The sequence below is a fragment of the Tachysurus vachellii genome, chromosome 2 (genome assembly GCF_030014155.1).
Source record: "Tachysurus vachellii isolate PV-2020 chromosome 2, HZAU_Pvac_v1, whole genome shotgun sequence".
Taxonomy (NCBI): Eukaryota; Metazoa; Chordata; class Actinopteri; order Siluriformes; family Bagridae; genus Tachysurus; species Tachysurus vachellii.
Genome location: NC_083461.1, coordinates 1,211,044 through 1,233,070, shown reverse-complemented (window position 1 = coordinate 1,233,070; position 22,027 = coordinate 1,211,044). Strand labels below are relative to the sequence as shown.

At 40.2% G+C, this 22,027-nt stretch overlaps 1 protein-coding gene across 14 annotated transcripts in view; it reads right to left on the bottom strand.

Annotated features, from left to right (window-relative positions):
• The window catches only part of LOC132861411 (NACHT, LRR and PYD domains-containing protein 12-like), a 242,043-nt gene that overhangs the window by 43,111 nt on the left and 176,905 nt on the right, over nucleotides 1-22,027 (bottom strand). For 10 of the 14 annotated variants that reach the window (XM_060892923.1, XM_060892931.1, XM_060892963.1 and 7 more), the window contains 2 exons: nucleotides 15,003-15,176; nucleotides 8,726-8,899 (listed from right to left, as the gene is read on the bottom strand). In XM_060892923.1, coding sequence (XP_060748906.1) covers nucleotides 8,726-8,899; nucleotides 15,003-15,176 — 348 coding nt within the window. Of the gene's footprint in view, nucleotides 1-4,710; nucleotides 6,224-6,863; nucleotides 7,038-8,725; nucleotides 8,900-15,002; nucleotides 15,177-22,027 lie in introns of those variants that run through there. The other 4 variants (XM_060892978.1, XM_060893005.1, XM_060892954.1 and 1 more) reach the window with 2 other exon arrangements.

Below are 22,027 nucleotides of genomic sequence, written 5' to 3'. Positions count from 1 at the left end.
CACGTCATCATCACGCGCCCTCAGTACTGTAGCTCGAGTCTCTTTTGTTTTAACAAGTGTGTTATCAAAACCCTTCAAATAAGAATAAAGATAATGTTGAACTGAGATTTTACAGCATGTTTAACTCCAATTAACCAATTCTACATAATATCAAGTATGTGTCACTGTATTATAACCTCTCTGATCAAACTTAAATCAAAGCTAGCTATACATCTGAATTTGGGGGGTTTCACATAAGTGATGATCCAGACCACTCAGTAAAATAAGGCAGCCAGAAAACACTCTCTTTGCTTAGAGTTATTTATATGAAGCTCTCACCTACTTTTACCCTCATTACATATGATACCACAGTGATATTCAGCATTACAATGTGACATAAGTCATTGAACAACATAGTTTAGGGAATTCCAACTGAAAAACAAAGTCTTATCTGGGTAGATGTCCAGTTTTAAGAAGACCAGCAACACTGATGGCAAAAATGTTCTTGCGAGGATTGATGAGTTTATCCATATTGTGTTGAGTCTTCAGAGTGCTTTACAGCATCTCCATCGCCATCTCCTCAAATAAAGATAACTGCATTCATCCAATCACCGTTTTAATCCATTGTCGGTATTACGCTTTAAGCATGCAATGGGACTGACACAAAAGGCCCTTAATGGCAATAGAAACAACAGTTTCCCATCAAGAGACCTTTCACTGAAGCTAGCACAAACCCTGGTAAACCACAAACTCAGGTGGAAGCCATTTTTTTCTTCTACCAGTCTACTACCTTATATCATACCTGCAAACTCACAAGAGGTGAAAAAAGTGACAAGGTTCGAAATATACCCCACGGTAAATGTATTTAACATCTCTGACGAATAGTGACATTAAATATGTCATTTTAATAATAAGGAGCAGGTAAATCACACATACATACAACGTAGTAAAGACGATAACCGACAATGAGTGAAGACAGTGGTGATGAGTATAAATAGAGTCCGGGTGAACAGACAGGTGAAGACAGGAAACAAACATGGTGGATGACGGGGTGCAAAGGATGATGGGTAATGTAATCCGGTGAATGAGGGTAGATCACAGGGGAAACGTTACAGTATGCTGATAGGTACGATCTTTATTTAATGGGCTGCTGTTTCATTATTGCACTAATTTTACGTTTTTATGTGTTGTCAAGAATGAGCAAGAAACAGACAGCATAGGTTTGTCAGGGCAGATTCAGGATGTCACACAAAAAGCTTTACAGGTGAGAACATGTGGCTTTTAACACCTGGCTGCTATTGCATTTTACATTTAATAATGTATAATCTATTAATACACAAGTGTTTGTAGGATTATATATGGACCAATCATAAAAAATTTAATTAGTAAAATATAGAAAAAAATATAACACATTAGTTTGATGAACAACTGCACATTGGCTGTTTATTAGTAGGCGACTTAGAAAGCACATATTAATTCCTTATTCTTCATGACCATATTCTGCATCCCATAATCCTACCTAATACCTAAACTTAACTACGACTACCTTAAAAGCTAATAAACAGTAAATTAAGAGTTTGAGGCAAATGTCAAAGTTAATAGTGAATATGCGTTCCCCATACTAAAGTGTTAAACTATTTAGGATACAAATTATTGGTTAATGTCCAGCTGTGTACTTCATTTGTTATTTTCTTCTGTATGTCACTATTCCCTGTATGTACATGTTTTAAACACTACTTTTGTACTTTATGTTCAATAGACAGAGGCAGAAGAGAATTCTGAGTTGAGAGTGAATGAGGCAGAAAGTTACAATGAGTCTTCAGATGTAAGGACAGATTACCATGTACTGTGCAAACACAAAATACAATTTGAATATGTAAACAATATACTCAGTACCGTTATAAGGACATCTTTGTACTTTATACTCAAAAGGGTACACATTACTACCTTAGAGTACCAATGTGTACCTTAATGTACAACTATAAATTTTTGGGGTTAAATAAGGTACAAAGATGTCCTTTTAAGTGTACTGTCCCAGTGGCAAGCTGTTTTATTTCTTTCTTTCTGTTTTATAATCATATATAATCATAACGCATATCGTCGCTGTCGGGCGGAAACCTCGTATGTCCAAATTTGGTCAATTTCATATTTTGTCACATATCGATGCTATTGGTCAGTCCCCAGGTGGGTCTGTTATTTTTACAAGTTATTAACCAATCTAAAGTCTTGAAAATAGCTTGAGCGCAAATCTCATAACTCCATTGGACACTTCAACTGTCTGAGAAATCTCGTAACTCCACCTCTTCTCCACTCCGCAGGAGAGCTTTGCGGCATATTTCTCACATTTCTATTATACATATGTATGTTTATTGACGTTTTAAAATGTTTCTAATATAATATTTGAATTAAATTGAATTTTTGGACACCACTATTAAATTATTGTTTTTATTATTATTTTACTGACTTTAAGTCAGCCTACTTATAGACAATGCCTGTCACGGTCAGTGCACCGCGCGCGCCTCCCGAACACCAACACAGAGAAGTGTCTCCAGAATACTAAGCTCTTCCGAACTACACTTCCCAGAATCCGTCTGACACTGATTGCACCGCCACCTGTTTTTCATCAGCCTCTACCTATAAAGGTTTTGATTCTGTTTCTCTATTCTAGTTTTCTGATTGGTTGCTGCCTGCCTGCTCTACATCATTGTGTTTGCCTGCCCTGACCTTGCCTGTTTGATTACGAGTTTGCTATTAAAAAGCTGCAAATGGATCACCAGCCTTACGACTACTAAATTACAGAAATCAAGCAGACAACACAATGACGTAGAGCAGGCAGGAATCGAGAAACAGAATCAAAACCGGAACTAGGGAATACACAGAAACGCTCAGAATGATCACCGAAACAGATCGAGACTTCGCACTGGCGTCAAGTTCAAGTTCAGCCTTTAAAGGTAGAGGCTGATGAAAAACAGGTGGCGGTGCAATCAGTGTCAGACGGATTCTGGGAAGTGTAGTTCGGAAGAGCTTAGTATTCTGGAGACACTTCTCTGTGTTGGTGTTCGGGAGGCGCGCGGTGCACTGACCGTGACAATGCCTCTCTTGGCACTGTGCATGTAAAACACTGTTTTTTGGACACTAACGAGTGACATTAGTTAGGTTAGATACATAGTTAGGTTAGATACATTTGAGTAGGTCTGTTTTGTTAAATCGATAGCTGTAATGCTTCTGTGCAGAAAGAAACCCGTGAGCCACGAAGATTTGTGCGAGCAGATTAGACTAATTTCCACCTATTAGACAGACTAATCATCTTATCGTGTTTTGTATTGCATCACTTATAGCTCTTAAACCTTTAAAATAGAGTTTAGGAAGATGTATGTAACTACAGTCATTAGCTTTGGTTAACTATTAAAGCCTTGTCTCTTGTCAAAAGGCTCAACGTGACCGCAGACTTTATTGAACACTGCTGGCAGCACAGGCTAACATGCTAATTTATTTAGATGTAGTTTCACCACTCACTGGCCCACAGTGTATAATACACGTCTCATTAACCAGTAAGTGTGCAGACATAATAAAAGTGCTTGAGCTCCTCACGATTGTTAGCCCCAGCAGTTCCCTGGTTGTTGCCTTTAGATTCAGTAAATAGAGTTTGAAAAAAAGAAAGCATTATTGTTAGGGGAGAACTGTGATGGAGTGTGAAGAGCGAGTAAATCAGAACGTGATTGGTTGGAGGTAGACCGTGCCACGATTGGTCAGCGCCACGAGACCGTTGTCCGATTGGCTGGAGTAGACGGTAGGCGGAGTCCACCTATTTGTGTATTAATGTGCACGTCTTGACGTTAGAAATGTTTCAAATCCACAAATGCACAGAACGCGATTCACAAATGAGCAGGAAGCCATTCACAAATAAATACAATTAAATATATATTTATAAATAATTTTTTTATTTGCAAATCCCATTTTATTTATTTGTGAATTTCATTTCTTTTTGGGAAATTTGTAACCTATATTTACGGTTTGCTTATTGTGCATTTGTCGATTTAAAAAATATTTGTGAAACTCTTTATATTTATTTGTGGATCATAATATATTTATTCAGAATAACGAAGCAATTCTGACCCCCATATCTCCCTGCTCCAAAGTCATAAAGCTTGTATCTCCGATAAAACGTGACTTTGGGGAAATCATTTTTTTTTTTAATTTCCTCCAAAATAATGGAGATACGAGGATCCCCCCCCCCCGGCGATGACCATGTGTTTTTAAGAGGTGCCACCCGGAGTCGTTTGTCTTTAGACAATTCCTGCTCTATGTCTTCTTTATTCTCTGAAAAATTATGAAAACAAAATAAGAAACAAAACTAAATATCACTCATATATTTATATTGTGCAGTGAACGAGTTACGATAAAACAGCTACTGCTTAAGTTACATACCTTTAATCATCAGTATTTGTGCCCTGAAGAAGTCTTGCTTCCATCGTACCCAATAAACCTGAGTTTGGTCAAACATGTCGTAGTTAAAGTCCTTAATATCACTAGTTGAGACTGTCATGCAGCCGTCATCCAGGTACATCACGTATGCCAACATTCTGATTCCCAGTGATCAGCAGATTTGTCGTGTAGAAGAGGAAGTTTTTTATTTACCACAAAACAAAATCCTAATTACGGTGGCAAAAACATGATGATCTGGAACACGTGCACTTGTACTCATTTTGATAAACACTGTAAGGTATATAATGTAGTCGAAAACATTGTGAGATTTATTTTAGGAAAGTGCAGGAAGTACATTTACCTTCGTGAACATAGTTGCTTTAAAGGTTGCATAGCAACGCTGATGTTGGGTAATATCTCTTCACATTACTGCTTTACTAATAAAACAAACAACTTAACTACTTCTTAATTGAGACAAATGGATTTTAGCATTGTTCGACTCCAAACTCCTGTTTGATTCTATCGGACATCGATCTATCTATTAGGGATGAGCGATACCACTTTTTTTTGCAAGGATACGATGCTGATACTTATTTATACACTTTTAACGGTACCAATACTGATAATCACACTTATAATTAAATATATTCCAATATATTGTGTTTTAATCTTATATTAATGTGTTACATAGAAACATACACAAGCAAAAATAAAAGCTCATTCCAGCAAGATCATACTGGTTAACCAGCTACACCTGCCCCGTTTTACTTGATAACACCATGACTGTGCTGGCCACCCATCTATACCAGCACTATACCAGCACTGACCAGCATTATACCAGCATTATACCAGCATTATACCAGCACTATACCAGCATTATACCAGCATTATACCAGCATTATACCAGCACTATAGCAGCATTATACCAGCATTATACCAGCACGAACCAGTAAAAACTAGACTGGACCAGCTTGGAATTCATGCTGGTTTATCCTGGATTTTTCAGCAGGGTTGTTCTTTATTCTCCCTTTCTCCATCTCACTCGTCTGTTTCTCTCCCCTTCTCTGTCTCACTCGTCTGTTTCTCTCCCTTTCTCCGTCTCACTCGTCTGTTTCTCTCCCTTTGTTTTCTACATGTATCGCTATCTTTCTTTCATGTGTAACTTTACTCTAATTCTCTCTCATCTGTCTTGCACTGTTGAGTCGCAGTAATGCACAGACATGCAGTTGGTCTGTGTGTTTCCACTACCACTACTGTAAAGATTGCAAAAGCTGTGCAGGTTAAATAGAAGCGCCCAGTCAAGTTTTAAATCATAACCTTGTTTTGGCTGTAGGTCCGTGTCAGGATTGGACAGCTTCTGGGTCCGGACCCGGGCCGCGGTCCGCCTGTTAGTGACCTCTGCTTTATACAATATAATTTTAGTTATGTATCCAGTAATATAGCTATAAGTATACATGTGTAAAAAGTGTAAATCATATTACAATAATAAACAAATAATAAATCACACAAACAGTAAAATGAACAGGTTCAGCTCGAGTTCATGTGGATTTTCACCTGCTGTTACAAATAATCCCTCAGGTGTTTATGGGATTGAGGTCCAGGGAATTTTATCCAGGGATCAGAGGTCATTATAAACTCAGTGTAGAATTGTGTTTAGTCTGATTCACTGTACACGATGAACACACACTTCTCACGTCTCTGAGTGTGTTTAATGTGTTAGAACTAAATGAGTGATGTGTTAATAAACATGTTCTCTATTCTCCATCATGGTAATGCAGGAACACTGGAGTCTTCATCACACACAGATATTCAATAGACCCTGAATATGAAATAAAAAGATGTGAATTAATCAGCACAAAGTGGACTGTGGTACTTCATGATCAACAGCATGTAATCATCTCTGCTCCAACAGAAACATTATCATCTCCTGTTTATAATGAATCATTCAACATTTCTTCATTCTTACTAACATCTGTGTTCTAACATTTAACTAGAACAAATGAGAACTTCCACAAGTTCTACCAGGATAATGAGCAGATCTTTACCCATCACATCACTGCTCTTATCCAATCACAGGAGCTTTAAATAACAAACACTACTGTGTCATTTAGATCTTGTTCTACATTTATATTTAAGTGCAGACTTTAAGAACAAACTCAGGTGAATTTTACAGGAATGACAGAAGACACAATGTTCATTAACAATCACTCTCATCAACTCATTGGTGACTTTTTGTAGACTGTCTGAATCCCTGTTTTCTGTCTTCACATGAATTTTACATCAACACACTTTACTGAACACAAAACAGCAGTAAAGAGAATCGTTAGAAAAATTCTGATTAAACAGAATATAGTGACATTTTCTAACCTGATAATCTGAAGGTTATTGAAGAGAAATGTGATGTGTATCAATGTGTAATGATAATGAGGGTAAACTTTTATTAACAGGTCATTACTCACCTCAGTGTCTGTAGTTTGTAATGTTCATCATCCTTAAGATCAGAGAGCATCTTCTTTCCTGAGTCTCCTAGTTTATTATCAGACAGATTCAGTTCTCTCAGGTGTGAGGGGTTTGATCTCAGAGCTGAAGTCAGAGCAGAACAGCCTTCATCTGAGACACCACAATTATACAACCTGTATAGAGACACAATAACACACTCTTCACTGGTTGTACACAGGGACGTTTCTAGTGTTTAATCACTTTGATCACAGACACACAAGAATTTTACAGAAACCTGAAGACACAGATTTATTTATTTATTTATTTATTTATGGTGAAAACTCCAACAAAGCCTTTATTTATTTATTTGTTTGTTTGTTTGTCATCATATAATGTAAGAAACATGAATGTAACTTTGAGCTGCAGATCATTTTATTATTTCAGTTTTACATTTTATTTCACTATAAAGATCTTTACTACAATTACACATGTAAACTTTATTAAACTAAACAACCTTAAATCCACAACTAGTATTTTTGTAAGAAAACTAACTAACTAGTCGTCTAAATGAATAAATCACTTCAAAAAGCTTTCACTGATGACTAAATCACATCCAGTTTTAGAAGATTTTAGACATGAGAAGAGAAAAGAAAACCTTCTGAAGTCCTCATTCATCTAAATCCACATTCACATACGACTCATTAACACAGTGATAAGTGTTAGTCTGGTAGTTACATCTCCTCAGTCCTCAGATACAATGTGGGATTATTAATTATCATCTGACTGCAAGTCGACATTTCTACAGAGAAAAGTGACAAAAGGAGCACAGTGAGGGGGTGGGGTACAGTGAGGGGGTGGGGTACAGTGAGGGGGCGGGACACAACATGGGGGTGGGGCACAATGAGGGGGCGGAGCACAGTGATGGGCATGTCTTGTGGTGGGCGGGGCTTGTGATGGGCGGGGCGTATGACTGAAGGGTACAGGATATTTTCACTTCAGCTAACATTACAATCAGTCTTCATGTTTTAAATCATGATGTAAATATTAATGTCTGATGAAGACGAAGCCTATTTTCAGACATATCTACTGTAATCTACATCATCAGACACTGATTTATCAGGAACATTTTACTGGGGCTCGAGTGTCGACCCTGACTGTAGACAGTGTGTATTATTGTGGACTGAGTAACACACACTTTACAGACCAGGACAACACATAAGACTAGAACTTGGACTTTTTCTGGACTTTCATACACAACACTGATACATCAGCCAGATTTTATTTTACACATAACGTATTTCATATATTGCAGTATTTAACACATCTGAACTTTATTAAAACACTCACATTGTTCTGTCATTGATCCATATTCACATTTATTTTTACACTCCATTAAACTGATTCTTACATTTCTATTTGTTACATCTATTCTATTTTTATTCTATTTTCTTTTTTATTATTTTATTTTATGTTTAAATCACAGACAGATTAAAAACATTTCACTACGTGTCGTACTGTGTATGGTTGTGTATGTGAGAAATAAAATATTAATGTAAATGTTTTCTGTAACTTTTCTCTGTTTCACATCTCAACAAAATCTCTGTTTTAATCCGAGTTCACATGAACAGATCTTTCTTGAGAAGATCAGACTGTCAGTAATCAGACCTAAAACAGGGTCAGACTCTAATTAGTTTTTGGAGAAGTTGTTAGTTCATTGGTGTATTTTTTAAACCCAGACTGTGAAAGTGTAAATGGTTTATTCAGTATTGACAAGAACAACTGTGACTGTGTTTTATTTATACACAATGTGTTTATCTATTATTACGACCTGGATGAAGATTAGACCATGATTTATTATTAATGTTTTAATAGATGATCTTACCCCAGTGTCTCCAGTTTACAGTGAGGATTCTCCAGTACAGCAGAGAGAATCTTCACTCCTGAGTCTCCTAGTTTATTCCAGGACAGATTCAGTTCTCTCAGGTGTGAGGGGTTTGATCTCAGAGCTGAAGTCAGAGCAGAACAGCCTTCATCTGAGACATCACAATTAAACAACCTGTATAGAGACACAATGACACACTCTTCATCAACAGATTTTTAAAACCATTTATAACAATTAATAAAATATTGTCATATTAAATAAATAATTTTGACATAAACAGAACCAAACCACAAATAAAGATTTCTAGTGAGAACGTTTCCTCACATCAAATAGACTAGAACACAATAAATGTTCATCTATTACACTGCAGAAAGGCATGAAACAGTTTAACTCTCTAAACAATATGGACATCCATGGATTTACATTTATATCAGTTTACTTTTGTAGCAGAGATGTTTTTAAATTGTTTTAATATTTCCAACATCAAATTTCACTCTGATCGCTAATTAAATCATCATCATTGTCTTTAGCATTATCTTCATCATCATCAGCTGATAAACAGGTTTGTGAACTTCAGAATATATAATCAGTACAAATCTGTTCTTAACTTGTTTAAAAGTCTTTCTATTACTAAAGTATACAACACACCAGACACGACACAACCTTGTCTAACACCTCTATAAACTTTATAAGGAACCACATAAGTCACCATTAACTTTCAGTATACGTTCAACATCACTGTACAAAACCTTTATCATGGAAACAAAATCAGGACTAAAACTAAATGAACACATTCATAAATATTTGTGTTCGACTCGGTCAAAAGTCTTTTCTAGGTCTACTGACACTAGACCAAAATCTGGTTAAGACTCTTACTGATATCTAAAAGATCCCAGATAACAGAAATATTATAAAAATTCATCTTCCTGGGACACAATCTGTCTGATCACGATGGATGACTTGTTCTAAGACTTCACTCAGTCTGTTGGCCAAAACCTTGGAGAGTAATTTATAATCTCTGAATAACAAACTCAGCAGTGTCCAGTTTTTAATATCATTTAGGTCAGGTGTAGGTTCCCCTTCAGAGAGGGCTTTTAGTACTGGGGGAATATTGTTACTCTCTTGTGGTCCTCACTAAAGCTGGATCATGTTGATAGACTTGTGTTTCTAACAAAAACCTTGACAACACAAATGTATAGTACAAATACTGACATGTATAGTGTAGGTTTAGTTCATTCAGCTCTGAATCATTCTGTTTTCTACAGTGGAGTCTTATTACAATTTAATTTTATTATAACAGTTAGAGTGTAAAACAGACCCACTTGTACACTGAACAGAATTTTACATCTTCTTATATTATAATACAGAGAACTTCTTTATTTCTCTTCTGTTTATAACAAGTTTTACTGATTTGACTGTAAAAAAATTCATAAGTGAAAATAATTGAAATAAAAAAGCTGATAACTGACAGATAACTGACTCTTGATGATCATTTTAACCTTCATCATGCAGCCCTTCTGCCCCCTGATGGAGGGTAAATCCATCAATTCTATATTCTGATAGTGTGAGCTGATCAGAGACTCTTGTGTAATTTTAGTCTCCAAGTTCTATTTATTTCCATCATTTCCATGTCAGTGCTGCTTTTAAACCCTGAAGCTCACACAGTACATTTAGTTTGTGTCCCAGCTCCAGTTTGTGTGATTAGTTCCAATGTTTTAGTAAATTTCACAGTAATTTCAGACACATTGCAGTCACATCAGAGTCTGTGAGAAATCATCAGTGTGCAGTGAAAAGAAACAATCTTCATCCTCAGGACATTGATGATGAACCTAAAACTTCTGCTTCAGTCTCACTATTAGAGAATGTTACTGAGGAGCAGGTCATGTGACAGTGCACTTTCATCAGCACTAATTATATTGTATTTTGAAGCAGATTTGTGTTTATGTTCTAATATATGGTGCAGGTTAAAATGACGCAAATTATTGGCAAAAGCGGGCACAACAAAGATGGCGTCTGTGTTGATCCGCTCGGGCAATCCCGGATGCACGGTGACGTAGGTGCTAGAGAAGCTGAAAAGAGCAATGGTGGAGATAACGATGGTTAGAGCAGTTCACCGGGAGTCTCAGGAATATTCTCTCACTCTCACTCATCTTCTACCGCTTATCCGAACTACCTCGGGTCACGGGGAGCCTGTGCCTATCTCAGGCGTCATCGGGCATCAAGGCAGGATACACCCTGGACGGAGTGCCAACCCATCACAGGGCACACACACACACTCTCATTCACTCACACAATCACACACTACGGACAATTTTCCAGAGATGCCAATCAACCTACCATGCATGTCTTTGGACCGGGGGAGGAAACCGGAGTACCCGGAGGAAACCCCCGAGGCACGGGGAGAACATGCAAACTCCACACACACAAGGCGGAGGCGGGAATTGAACCCCGACCCTGGAGGTGTGAGGAGAACGTGCTAACCACTAAACCACCGTTCATATCCATCAATCAATGACAAGAAAGAGTTGAGATGTAGAGAAGTAAACTGTAACATCAGATTTCACTAAGTTTTCAGATTAAACATCAGGATTTAGTTTTCCAGAAAAATATTTCGAAAGTTACGTCGCTATATAAACTGACGTTAGACGCTTTAACAGATTAATCATACAAGAGAAATCGGTTCGTTCCCCAGTTTAGCCATAATATGCATGACGTAGACATTTGTGTTAGTTATACACGTATACAGTGCAGTGTCTGTGTGTAAGTCTTTAACTGTTTAGCTAATATGAGGTAACTAGTTTTACAGTGTCAGTGTTTAATGTTGTTATTAAACTATGTATCTGGTAACGTTACTCAAAAGATTACTGCAGACAACCTGTTAGCTATCATAAAGGTGATTAAAGTAGTCATTTATGCAGACAGTTGATTTTAAAGAGCAATTATTATTATAGTGGGATTTGTATTTAAAGTTGAAAATCTGTATTTGATGCTTAAATGTATTATATCCATGTGTCATATTTTTACATAGAGTCAATAAAAAATTAAAAGAAAGGCAGAGACATCAGACTTGTTTTTAAAGAAGCAAACACATACAGATCAGGTACAAACAGACCCCAGCCATTGCCCCCAGCCACTGCATCACCACAGTAGCCCAGAGTCAGACTTCACAAGAACCACCAACAGGTTTGAGAACCCACCAGGTGGTCAGTCACATGTCTAGTTCAGAATTTAAGTTTAGCTTGTTATAGATGGTTTCATCAGTTTAGGCTTTACATAAAAATGTAATTAGGTGTTGATTTATGTCTGTTCAAGTTTTGATATAGCTATGGCATTTTTATTGTGATTATACACTAATGGTTCTTGTGTTATTGTAATAGGTGTATTAAAGATTGACACAGAATTCTGACTCTGAGCAGGACAGTGAGTCAGAGCTGTTAGGAGATGTAATAGAGCCCCAACCATCCACATCAAGCACCAGATATGCTGTTCCTGAAGGACCCAATGGTAGGCCAGGAATCTACTTTAACTAATATACTAGTAAGCAGCTGTTAGTAATATTGTGGATCCCATTTATTTTTCATAGAGATGACCCAATGTTTAACATGTGTATTTCAGATATTTCTAGATCCAGAGATGAGGGTCCTGTACAGTCCTGTTTGAAAACATTTCCCAGAACTCAGCATGGTACAAGGAAAAGAGCTTTTAACAACTCCTCGTATAAGGACAATTTATTACTTGAATATTCTGTAAGTCAAGACTCAAATTATTGTTTCACCTGTCAGCATTTTTCTTTGCCAAATGCACCAGAATCTGCCTTTACATCACAGTCAGGTTTTTCTGACTGGAAAAAGGCACTGTTTAGAGATTCTGGGTTTAAGCTCCATTCAAAGGCAGAGCATCACATCAATGCCATGTATGCTAGGAATCAGTATAAAAAGTCTATTAACAGCAACTCATCAATGCTAGATGTCATAAATCAGGACCGTAAAAAGAAAGTGGAGGAAAACTGTGCTTACATAAAAACCAATGCAGATGTGTTACTGTTAACTGCCACCATAAATATAGCACAGAGAGGTCATAGAGAGTCTGATGACTCTCAAAACAAGGGCAATTTTTTGTCAATCTTAGAAGAAATAGCAAAACATGACCCTCTCATAGATAAAAGGATGAATGCATGTGGTAATGCAAAGTATACAAGCCACCAAATCCAGAATGAAATTCTTGAGGTCTTAGCTGAAATGGTACAAAGTGAAATAATAAGAGAAGTAAAAGATAGTGAAGTTTTTAGTGTAATTGTAGATGAAACTAAAGATCTGAAGAAAAAAGAACAGTTGTCTTTAGTCTATTACAATGGGGCTATCAGTTGTATTTAGTCAACTATTACAATGGGGCTATCAATGAAACCTTTTTACACTTTCAGTCAGCTGAAAGCTTACATGCAGCAGGTCTCACAAAAATGCTAATTGATTGCCTTGAAAAACATGGTCTGGACTACAAAAATAATCTTGTGGGGCAAAGCTATGACGGTGCTTCTGTCATGAGTGAAAAGCATTCTGGTGTGTCTGCGTGAATTAAAAACAATGCAAGGTTTGCATTTTATGTGCACTGTAATGCACATAGTTTAAATTTGGTTCTTGTAGATTCTGTAAAATCAGTTCCTGAGGCAGTTAGATTCTTTGCTCTCGTGCAGAAGCTTTACAATTTTGTGTCTGGCTCGTATGTTCATCTCAGGTGGCTTGCAGTTCAGAAAGAGCTGTATCCACAACAGCAGCCCAGGGAACTGCAGAGACTTACAGATGTAAGGTGGGCATGCAGATACATGGCATGCCGTAATCTGAGAGACAGACTTCCAGCAGTTCTGATAGTGCTACAGGATATAGCAACTAAAAATAGTGGTGATAGATCAGTGGAGGCAAGGGGAATTCTCTCAGATAGATTTACAGTTCATAGGGCTTTTGGTTATCTTTTGTAAAAGTTTTGGTGATGCAAAATGTCTTTCTGACATGCTCCAATCAAGCTCTCTTGATCTAACAAGAGCTGTGGGGCTAGTAGGTGCCCTTACAGACACATTACAGGACTACAGAAATGATGGGTTTTTTAAGGAACTGTGGAGGTTGAAGAGACCGCAGAACACGGCAAAATAAGCATACAAACAGTGTGTAAAAGACAACCTAAAACAAGCTTAAGATTTCATGATTCATTGATGATGAGCTCTGTAGGACAGAGAAACAGTGACCATAGTGATGGTGAGAGCTTCAAAAGAGCTTTCTTTTATCAAGTGCTTGACAGTCTCACAGCTGAGCTGCAGTGGTGTTTTTCAGAGAAGAACTGTGAGATAATGCAAGACATTCAGTCTCTCGACCCAAAGAGTACAACATTCTTAAACAAGGAGCCTTTGTTTGCCTTTGTTCAGAGCTTTGAGTCAAATTTAGAGGACCTTAAACATGAGGTTCATCAAACTAAGTGACTTTTTGATAGGAGAGAAAAAAGTAGAAGGGACAGACCATCTAATCTCCTTGAATTTGTTGTGTTCCTAGAACCTTATAAAGAGGTTTTCCATGAGCTATTTCGGCTTTGTTAGATTTCTGTTGTCCCACCAGTGAGCAGTGCTTCTTGTGAGAGAAGCTTCTCAGCTTTAAAACGGATTAAAACTCACCTTAGGACAACAATGCTTGATGACAGGTTAAGTCATCTCAGAATTCTTAGTGTTCAGTGAAGGAGGACACGCTCTCTCAACATGGATGAGTTTGTGAAACATTTTGCACATTCTCACAAGAACCACAGAATTATGCTGTTTTAACTCTAACTGGGATTTGTATTTACTTATGTTTGTAAAATTGATAGGCACCAAAAATTACCAACGTTTTTGGTAAATTTCTGCAATTTTTGATTGTATGTTTAATGTTTTTGTAAATACTTTGTAAATGTGTATATTTAAATAAAATGTGCTATTCATGTTACACAAATGCTTTCTTATCTCCTTGGTGCTTAATCTTTATTATCTGAAAATATTTTCTAATTTTCAGCACTACCTGATTATATAGGCCTATTTATGAATGTGTGTTTGACATACACAAGATAAAATTATAATATAATCTATTATAAATTATAAAATAGATTATGAGAGATATATTCTACCTCTAATGAGCAATTATGGGATTCATAAATGCTCCCTGTTAGGGTAATTTGTGTCATAGTCTGTGGGACCCCTAAAGCTGCCTTGGCCACCCCCTGGTCACCCCATGTATAAAACTCTAGTTCTGCCAGATGATCTTACCACAGTGTCTCCAGTTTACAGTGAGGATTCTTCAGTACAGCAGAGAGATTCTTCACTCCTGAGTCTCCTAGTTTATTACCAGACAGATTCAGTTCTCTCAGGTGTGAGGGGTTTGATCTCAGAGCTGAAGTCAGAGCAGCACAGTCTTCATCTGAGACATCACAATCACACAACCTGTATAGAGACACAATGACACACTCTTCATCAACATGAATGTAACTTTGAGCTGCAGATCATTTTATTATTTCAGTTTTACATTTTATTTCACTGTAAAGATCTTTGCTACAATTACACATGTAATTGTATCTACAACTATTTTTTTTTTAAGAAAACTAACCCCCCCCCCCCCCCCCACTTAGATTAGCTTAGATTTATTTTCAGTCTATGAGGAGATTCATTATATTTGTCTGATTATTATTTAGTTTGGTGATATTTAATATAATTTTATTTAAGTGATGATTTTAAAAGTTGAGGTACACGATGTTTGAAAAATGCCTCAGAAAACTGAGTTGGGCCAACAAACGTGTAGCCAATGAGAAGAAAGGGGCGTGTCTTGTCAATATGCAGTGGAGAGAGTGTTCAGTGCCCATGTCTGACATCGACTGAAAGCGATTGAAGAAAGCAATTGAAACTTTGACATGGCGGACAAAAACGAAAAGCGATAAAAGGCTTCCGACAAGGCAAGAAGCAGCAGGACGTGTTAATATAGGATCAGCTTTCCAGTGCTGGAGAGAACTGAACGTCTTCTGCGTGAAACAGAGTTAAACCTTTCATGGTACAACACACAGTACTACAAAAACACATTTGTATGACCATAGTATTACTCATTGTGTTCATTTATTGATAAAAATTTTCCCTCGGTCAGCTGCCCCAGGAGGTTCCGCCATAATAGTCCCCTGGGTTACGTATGTATGTGTGGGGCGGAGCTATTAAAACAGGGGTGACACCCATTTGGGTTAGGGGTGTGTTTGTTCTGGTGATTTCAAATGTCAACATTGGCTTTCAAACATCTTGCACTTTAACAGAATAGTCAGAATGAACAACTGCCCCATCATATAATATTAAATAAATTCATTGAGTGTTTTAATTGGAGTTAAAATGACTGTGTTGCCCCATGTACTCCTAAACTAACTACAGGTCTGTTCTTCAGCTCTCAGATGAGTCCAATCTCCACTCTGACACTGTTCTCCAGTGTAAACACAAACTGAAACACATTTCATCTTATTATATCCTCTGATTACAGTGTAGGAGTTTCAGGGGTAAAGACACAGTGTGGTGTCTGTTTCAGAGAAGATAATGTCTTTATTAAACTAGTCTGTTACACGACTAAACACCACACAGAAATGTTACTGAGCAACGTCACTCAATGAAGCTTCTTAAAGCAGCAGCTCCTAGTGAGTGACAACTGGGGTTTATTAATAATTCTAACATTATAACAGAGTTTATGGAGGTGGGCCAGGACTCCAAATGGGTGGGACCAGGACCCTGGAGCTGCACCAGTGATATTAGTTTATTATATTATTTACATTTATTCATATTAAGTTCATTTGAGCTGCAAAAGTTTTGCTGGCATTAAAAATAATGAATCGTATAATTTTTAGAATTTTTCTTATTTACTCATTTAATTATTTAATTAATTCCTAAGTGATTCTGTAGAAAACTCATTATCACTTAATGACTAATCTATTTGTTCTGAATGTTGTAGTGTTACAGAACATTTCAGGTGAAAAACAACACTGTATATAACTGCTGCTTTTAGTGAGTTATTGTGAGTCTCAGAGAGATGATCTTACTCCAGTTTCTCCACTTTACAGTGAGGATTCTCCAGTCCAGCAGAGAGAATCTTCACTTCTGAGTCTCCTAGTTTATTATAGGACAGATCCAGTGTTTTCACAGTCAGATGAAGTTCTCTCAGTTTGGAGGTTTCTGATCTGAGCACTGAGTCCAGAGGTGACCAACTTTTTACTCCAAGTCTATTACAGCTGATACTAAAGGAAATAAAATAAAACATAATGAACTCACACAAATGATCAAACTCGTCCTCAAAGCTTTCCCTGAACCTTCTCATTTTTATAAATACTGAAAGTACAAACACCAGTTAGACAATATGGTTAAAGTGACACTGTAGTCGACATCTACATGTTGATGTCATTAAAATGGGTAAAGTTAGTGGTTAACTACAGCTAACTAACTAGTATCTAGTGTAGGGTTTCTCCTGTCCTGTATAATATGGGATTGTCTTGTATTGAAAAAGACAAAGATCTCACATTAAACATTACAGAATGTAACACTGACATTCAAACAATAATTCAACATCATAGAAGATGAAAATGACCAAATGACCAAAGGTGTATGATGTATGTAATGAACACTAGTGAACTAGTGATCACTCAGACAGTAAAACCATGTGCTCTTCAAACTTGTTTTCTTTTACTTCTTATTTATAGGTCATGAGCAGCGGACTATGGCCAGAAATTCCAGAAGTGATGTGACCTTAACAAACGATCGATACTGGACTAATTATTATAGGAACAAATAAAATTTAAAACAACACTTTTAACATATTATTACTAGTAAATCTGTTCTCTAGTACTTTAAGGTTTTATTTAAGTATAACAGAACAACACTATCTCTTGGTACAATTATTAATAAACATGGCATTAGCTTCCACTGTTACACTGACCTTCTCTGTACGTGACTAGAAGTTTTTTATGATTAGAAATTGTTACCAGAGGTTGTTTGTGTAAAATATTAGGGTCAGAATGAGCTGGAGACAGATGGTGAGAATGAAGGCTCAGAATCAACATGATCGTGTGTTGTAATGTAGCTGATGATTGACAATGTTTTCCTTCAGTTTCTGTGTTAGAATCATGTTTATAAAAACTCAGTGTAACAATGATCAGGGTTCTTCCTCTCTCATGCTTCATGAGGAGTGTTCGGTTCTGTTGCACAGCAGTACAAGTAAATTGTGAACCTTTTTACTCTTGTCTGTGATTCTCTCAACGCTTCCACAACATGAGCCACTTGGTTATAATCTGACCAGAAGTAACTATAGAGAATTCTGTTTAGGAATCAGACTGACATTAGCTAAAATCTGATCATGTAGTGTTATAGATTAGTATTAAAGGGAGCACTTTTCAGCTAAATGAACACTTTCTAATCAGACATGAACGTTATCACACAGGTTCATGTTAAACTTAGTGACAATAATCTATTAGAATCCTTTCAGTTTGGGTTCTGTATTAAACACAGTATGGAAACTGCTTTAGTGAAGGTCACTAATGATCTCCTGATGGCTGCTGATGCTGAACTCTTAACAATTCTTGTCCTGTTAGATTTGAGTGCAGCCTTTGATACGGTTTCACACATTAAAATAATGTGGTATATAAAATGTGGTATATATTTTATATGTCCACAAAACTTGACTCTGCTCTTCCACATTCCTGTCTCACCAATTGATGCTTAAATGAAATAAACCCTTGGTTTTCTCCGACTTTTACAAAATTCTCAAAGGTTCTAAATATAGGTTCAAAATCCACCCTGTCCAAGTCCAACAGTCTCTCACTTTATATTGATGCTTCCTCCTGCCTCTAGAGTCTTCCTTCTCTGTCTCTAATTATTATTATTATTATTATTATTATTATTATTATTATTATTATTATTATATCTAACGAGTATAAAACTTCCCCTCCTTGAACCGCCACCTTATTGCGGTGGAGGGGTTTGCGTGCCTGAATGATCCTAGGAGCTATGTTGTCTGGGGCTTTTTGCCCCTGGTAGGGTGTCCCAAGGCAAATAGGTCCTGGGTGACAGGCCAGACAAAGAGCGGTTCAAAACCCCTTTATGAAGAGAAATATAGCAAGGTCCGTGACGTCGCCCGGTATGGCGCAACCGGGGCCCCACCCTGGAGCCGGGCCCGGGGTTGGGGCTCGCATGCGAGCGCCTGGTGGCCGGGTCTTACCCCATGGGGCCCGGCCGGGCTCAGCCCGAAGGAGTGACGTGGGGCCGATCTCCTGTGGGCCCACCACCTGCAGGAGAAACCGTAAGGGGCTGGTGCAATGTGGATTGGGTGGCAGTCGAAGGCGGGAGCCTCGGCGACCCAATCCCCGGACACGGAATCTGGCTCTAGGGACATGGAATGTCACCTCGCTGGGGGGGAAGGAGCCTGTGCTGGTGCGGGAGGTTGAGAGATACCGACTAGATATAGTTGGGCTCGCCTCCACGCACGGCTTGGGCTCTGGAACCCAACTCCTCGAGAGAGGCTGGGCTCTCTACTACTCTGGAGTTGCCCGCGGTGAGAGGCGGTGGGCTGGTGTGGGCTTGCTCATAGCCCCCCAGCTCAGCAGCCATGTGTTGGAGTTCACCCCGGTGAACGAGAGGGTCGTTTCCCTGCGCCTTCGGATCGGGGAGAGGTCTCTCACTGTTATTTGTGCTTACGGGCCAAATGGCAGTGTAGAGTACCCGACCTTCTTGGCGTCTCTGGGAGGGGTGCTGGAAAGTGCTCCGACTGGGGACTCCATCGTTCTACTGGGGGACTTCAACGCTCATGTGGGCAGCGACAGTGACACCTGGAGGGGCGTGATTGGGAGGAACGGCCCCCCCGACCTGAACCCGAGTGGTGTTCTGTTATTGGACTTCTGTGCTAGTCACAGTTTGTCCATAACAAAAACCATGTTCAAGCATAAGGGTGTCCATCAGTACACATGGCATCAGGACACCCTAGGTCGGAGGTCGATGATCGACTTTGTGGTTGTTTCATCTGACCTCCGGCCGTATGTCTTGGACACTCTGGGTAAAGAGAGGGGCGGAGCTGTCAACTGATCACCACCTGGTGGTGAGTTGGATCCGATGGCCGGGGAGGAAGTTGGACAGACTTGGCAGACCCAAACGTACTGTGAGGGTCCGCTGGGAACGTTTGGCAGAGTCTCCGGTCAGAGAGATCTTCAACTCCCACCTCCGGCAGAGCTTCAACCAGATCCCGAGTGAGGTTGGAGACATTGAGTCTGAGTGGACCATGTTCTCCACCTCCATTGTCGACGCAGCCGCGTGGAGCTGTGGCCGTAAGGTCTCCGGTGCCTGTCGTGGCGGCAATCCCCGAACCCGGTGGTGGACACCGGAAGTAAGGGATGCCGTCAAGCTGAAGAAGGAGTCCTATCGAGCCTGGTTGGCTCGGGGGACTCTGGAGGCAGCTGATAGGTACCGGAGGGCCAAGCGAGCTTCAGCCCGGGTGGTTGCAGAGGCAAAAACTTGGGTCTGGGAGGAGTTCGGTGAGGCCATGGAGAAGGACTATCGGTTGGCCTCGAAGAAATTCTGGCAAACCGTCCGGCGCCTCAGGAGGGGGAAGCAGTGCCCTGCTCACACTGTTTACAGTGGGAGTGGGAATCTGCTGACTTCAACTGGGGACATTCTCGGACGGTGGAAGGAGTACTTCGAGGATCTCCTCAACCCCACTGACATGTCTTCCACTGAGGAAGCAGAGGCAGAGGGCTCAGTTGAGGACTCATCGATCCCCCAAGCTGAGGTCACTGAGGTGGTTGAGAAGCTCCTCAGTGGCAAGGCACCGGGGGTGGATGAGATTCGCCCTGAGTACCTCAAGTCTCTGGATGTTGTGGGGCTGTCTTGGTTGACACGCCTCTGCAACATTGCGTGGCGGCTAGGGACAGTGCCTCTGGACTGGCAGACTGGGGTGGTGGTCCCTCTGTTTAAGAAGGGGGACCGGAGGGTGTGTTCCAACTACAGGGGGATCACACTCCTCAGCCTCCCCGGAAAAGTCTATGCCAGGGTACTGGAGAGGAGAATTCGGCCGATAGTTGAACCTCGGATTCAGGAGGAACAATGCGGGTTTCGTCCCGGTCGTGGAACACTGGACCATCTCTACACCCTCACCAGGTTGCTGGAGGGTTGATGGGAGTTTGCCCAACCAGTCCACATGTGCTTTGTGGATCTGGAGAAGGCATTCGACTGTGTCCCTCGTGGTGATCTGTGGGGGGTGCTCTGGGAGTATGGGGTCCGGGGCCCTCTGCTAAGGGCTGTCCGGTCCCTATATGACCGGAGCAGGAGTTTGGTTCGCATTGCCGGCAGTAAGTCAGACTTGTTCCCGGTGCATGTTGGACTCCGGCAGGGCTGCCCTTTGTCACCGGTCCTGTTCATTATTTATATGGACAGGATTTCTAGGCGCAGTTGGGGGCCGGAGGGTGTCCGGTTTGGGGACCACGGGATTTCGTCTCTGCTTTTTGCAGATGATGTTGTCCTGTTGGCTTCCTCAAATCAGGACCTCCAGCGTGCACTGGGACGGTTTGCAGCCGAGTGTGAAGCGGCGGGGATGAGAATCAGCACCTCCAAGTCTGAGGCCATGGTTCTCAGCCGGAAAAGGGTGGCTTGTCCCCTTCAGGTTGGTGGAAAGCTCCTGCCTCAAGTGGAGGAGTTTTAGTATCTTGGGGTCTTGTTCACAAGTGAGGGAAGGATGGAGCGGGAGATCAACAGGCGGATCGGTGTATCTTCTGCAGTGATCTTCTGCAGTGTTGTGGTGAAGAAAGAGCTGAGCCGCAAGGCGAAGCTCTCTATTTACCAGTCGATCTACGTTCCTACCCTCACCTATGGTCATGAGCTTTGGGTCATGACCGAGAGGACAAGATCTCGGATACAGGCGGCCGAAATGAGTTTCCTCCGCAGGGTGGCTGGGCGCTCCCTTAGAGATAGGGTGAGGAGCTCGGTCACTCGGGAGGAGCTCAGAGTAGAGCCGCTGCTCCTCCACATCGAGAGGAGTCAGCTGAGGTGGCTCGGGCATCTGTTCCGGATGCCTCCTGGACGCCTCCCGGGGGAGGTGTTCCGGGCATGTCCAACCGGGAGGAGGCCCCGGGGAAGACCTAGGACACGCTGGAGGGACTATGTCTCTCGGCTGGCCTGGGAGCGCCTCGGTATTCCCCCGGAGGAGCTGGAGGAAGTGTATGGGGAGAGGGAAGTCTGGGTGTCCTTGATTAGACTGCTGCCCCCGCGACCCGGCCCCGGATAAGCGGTAGAAGATG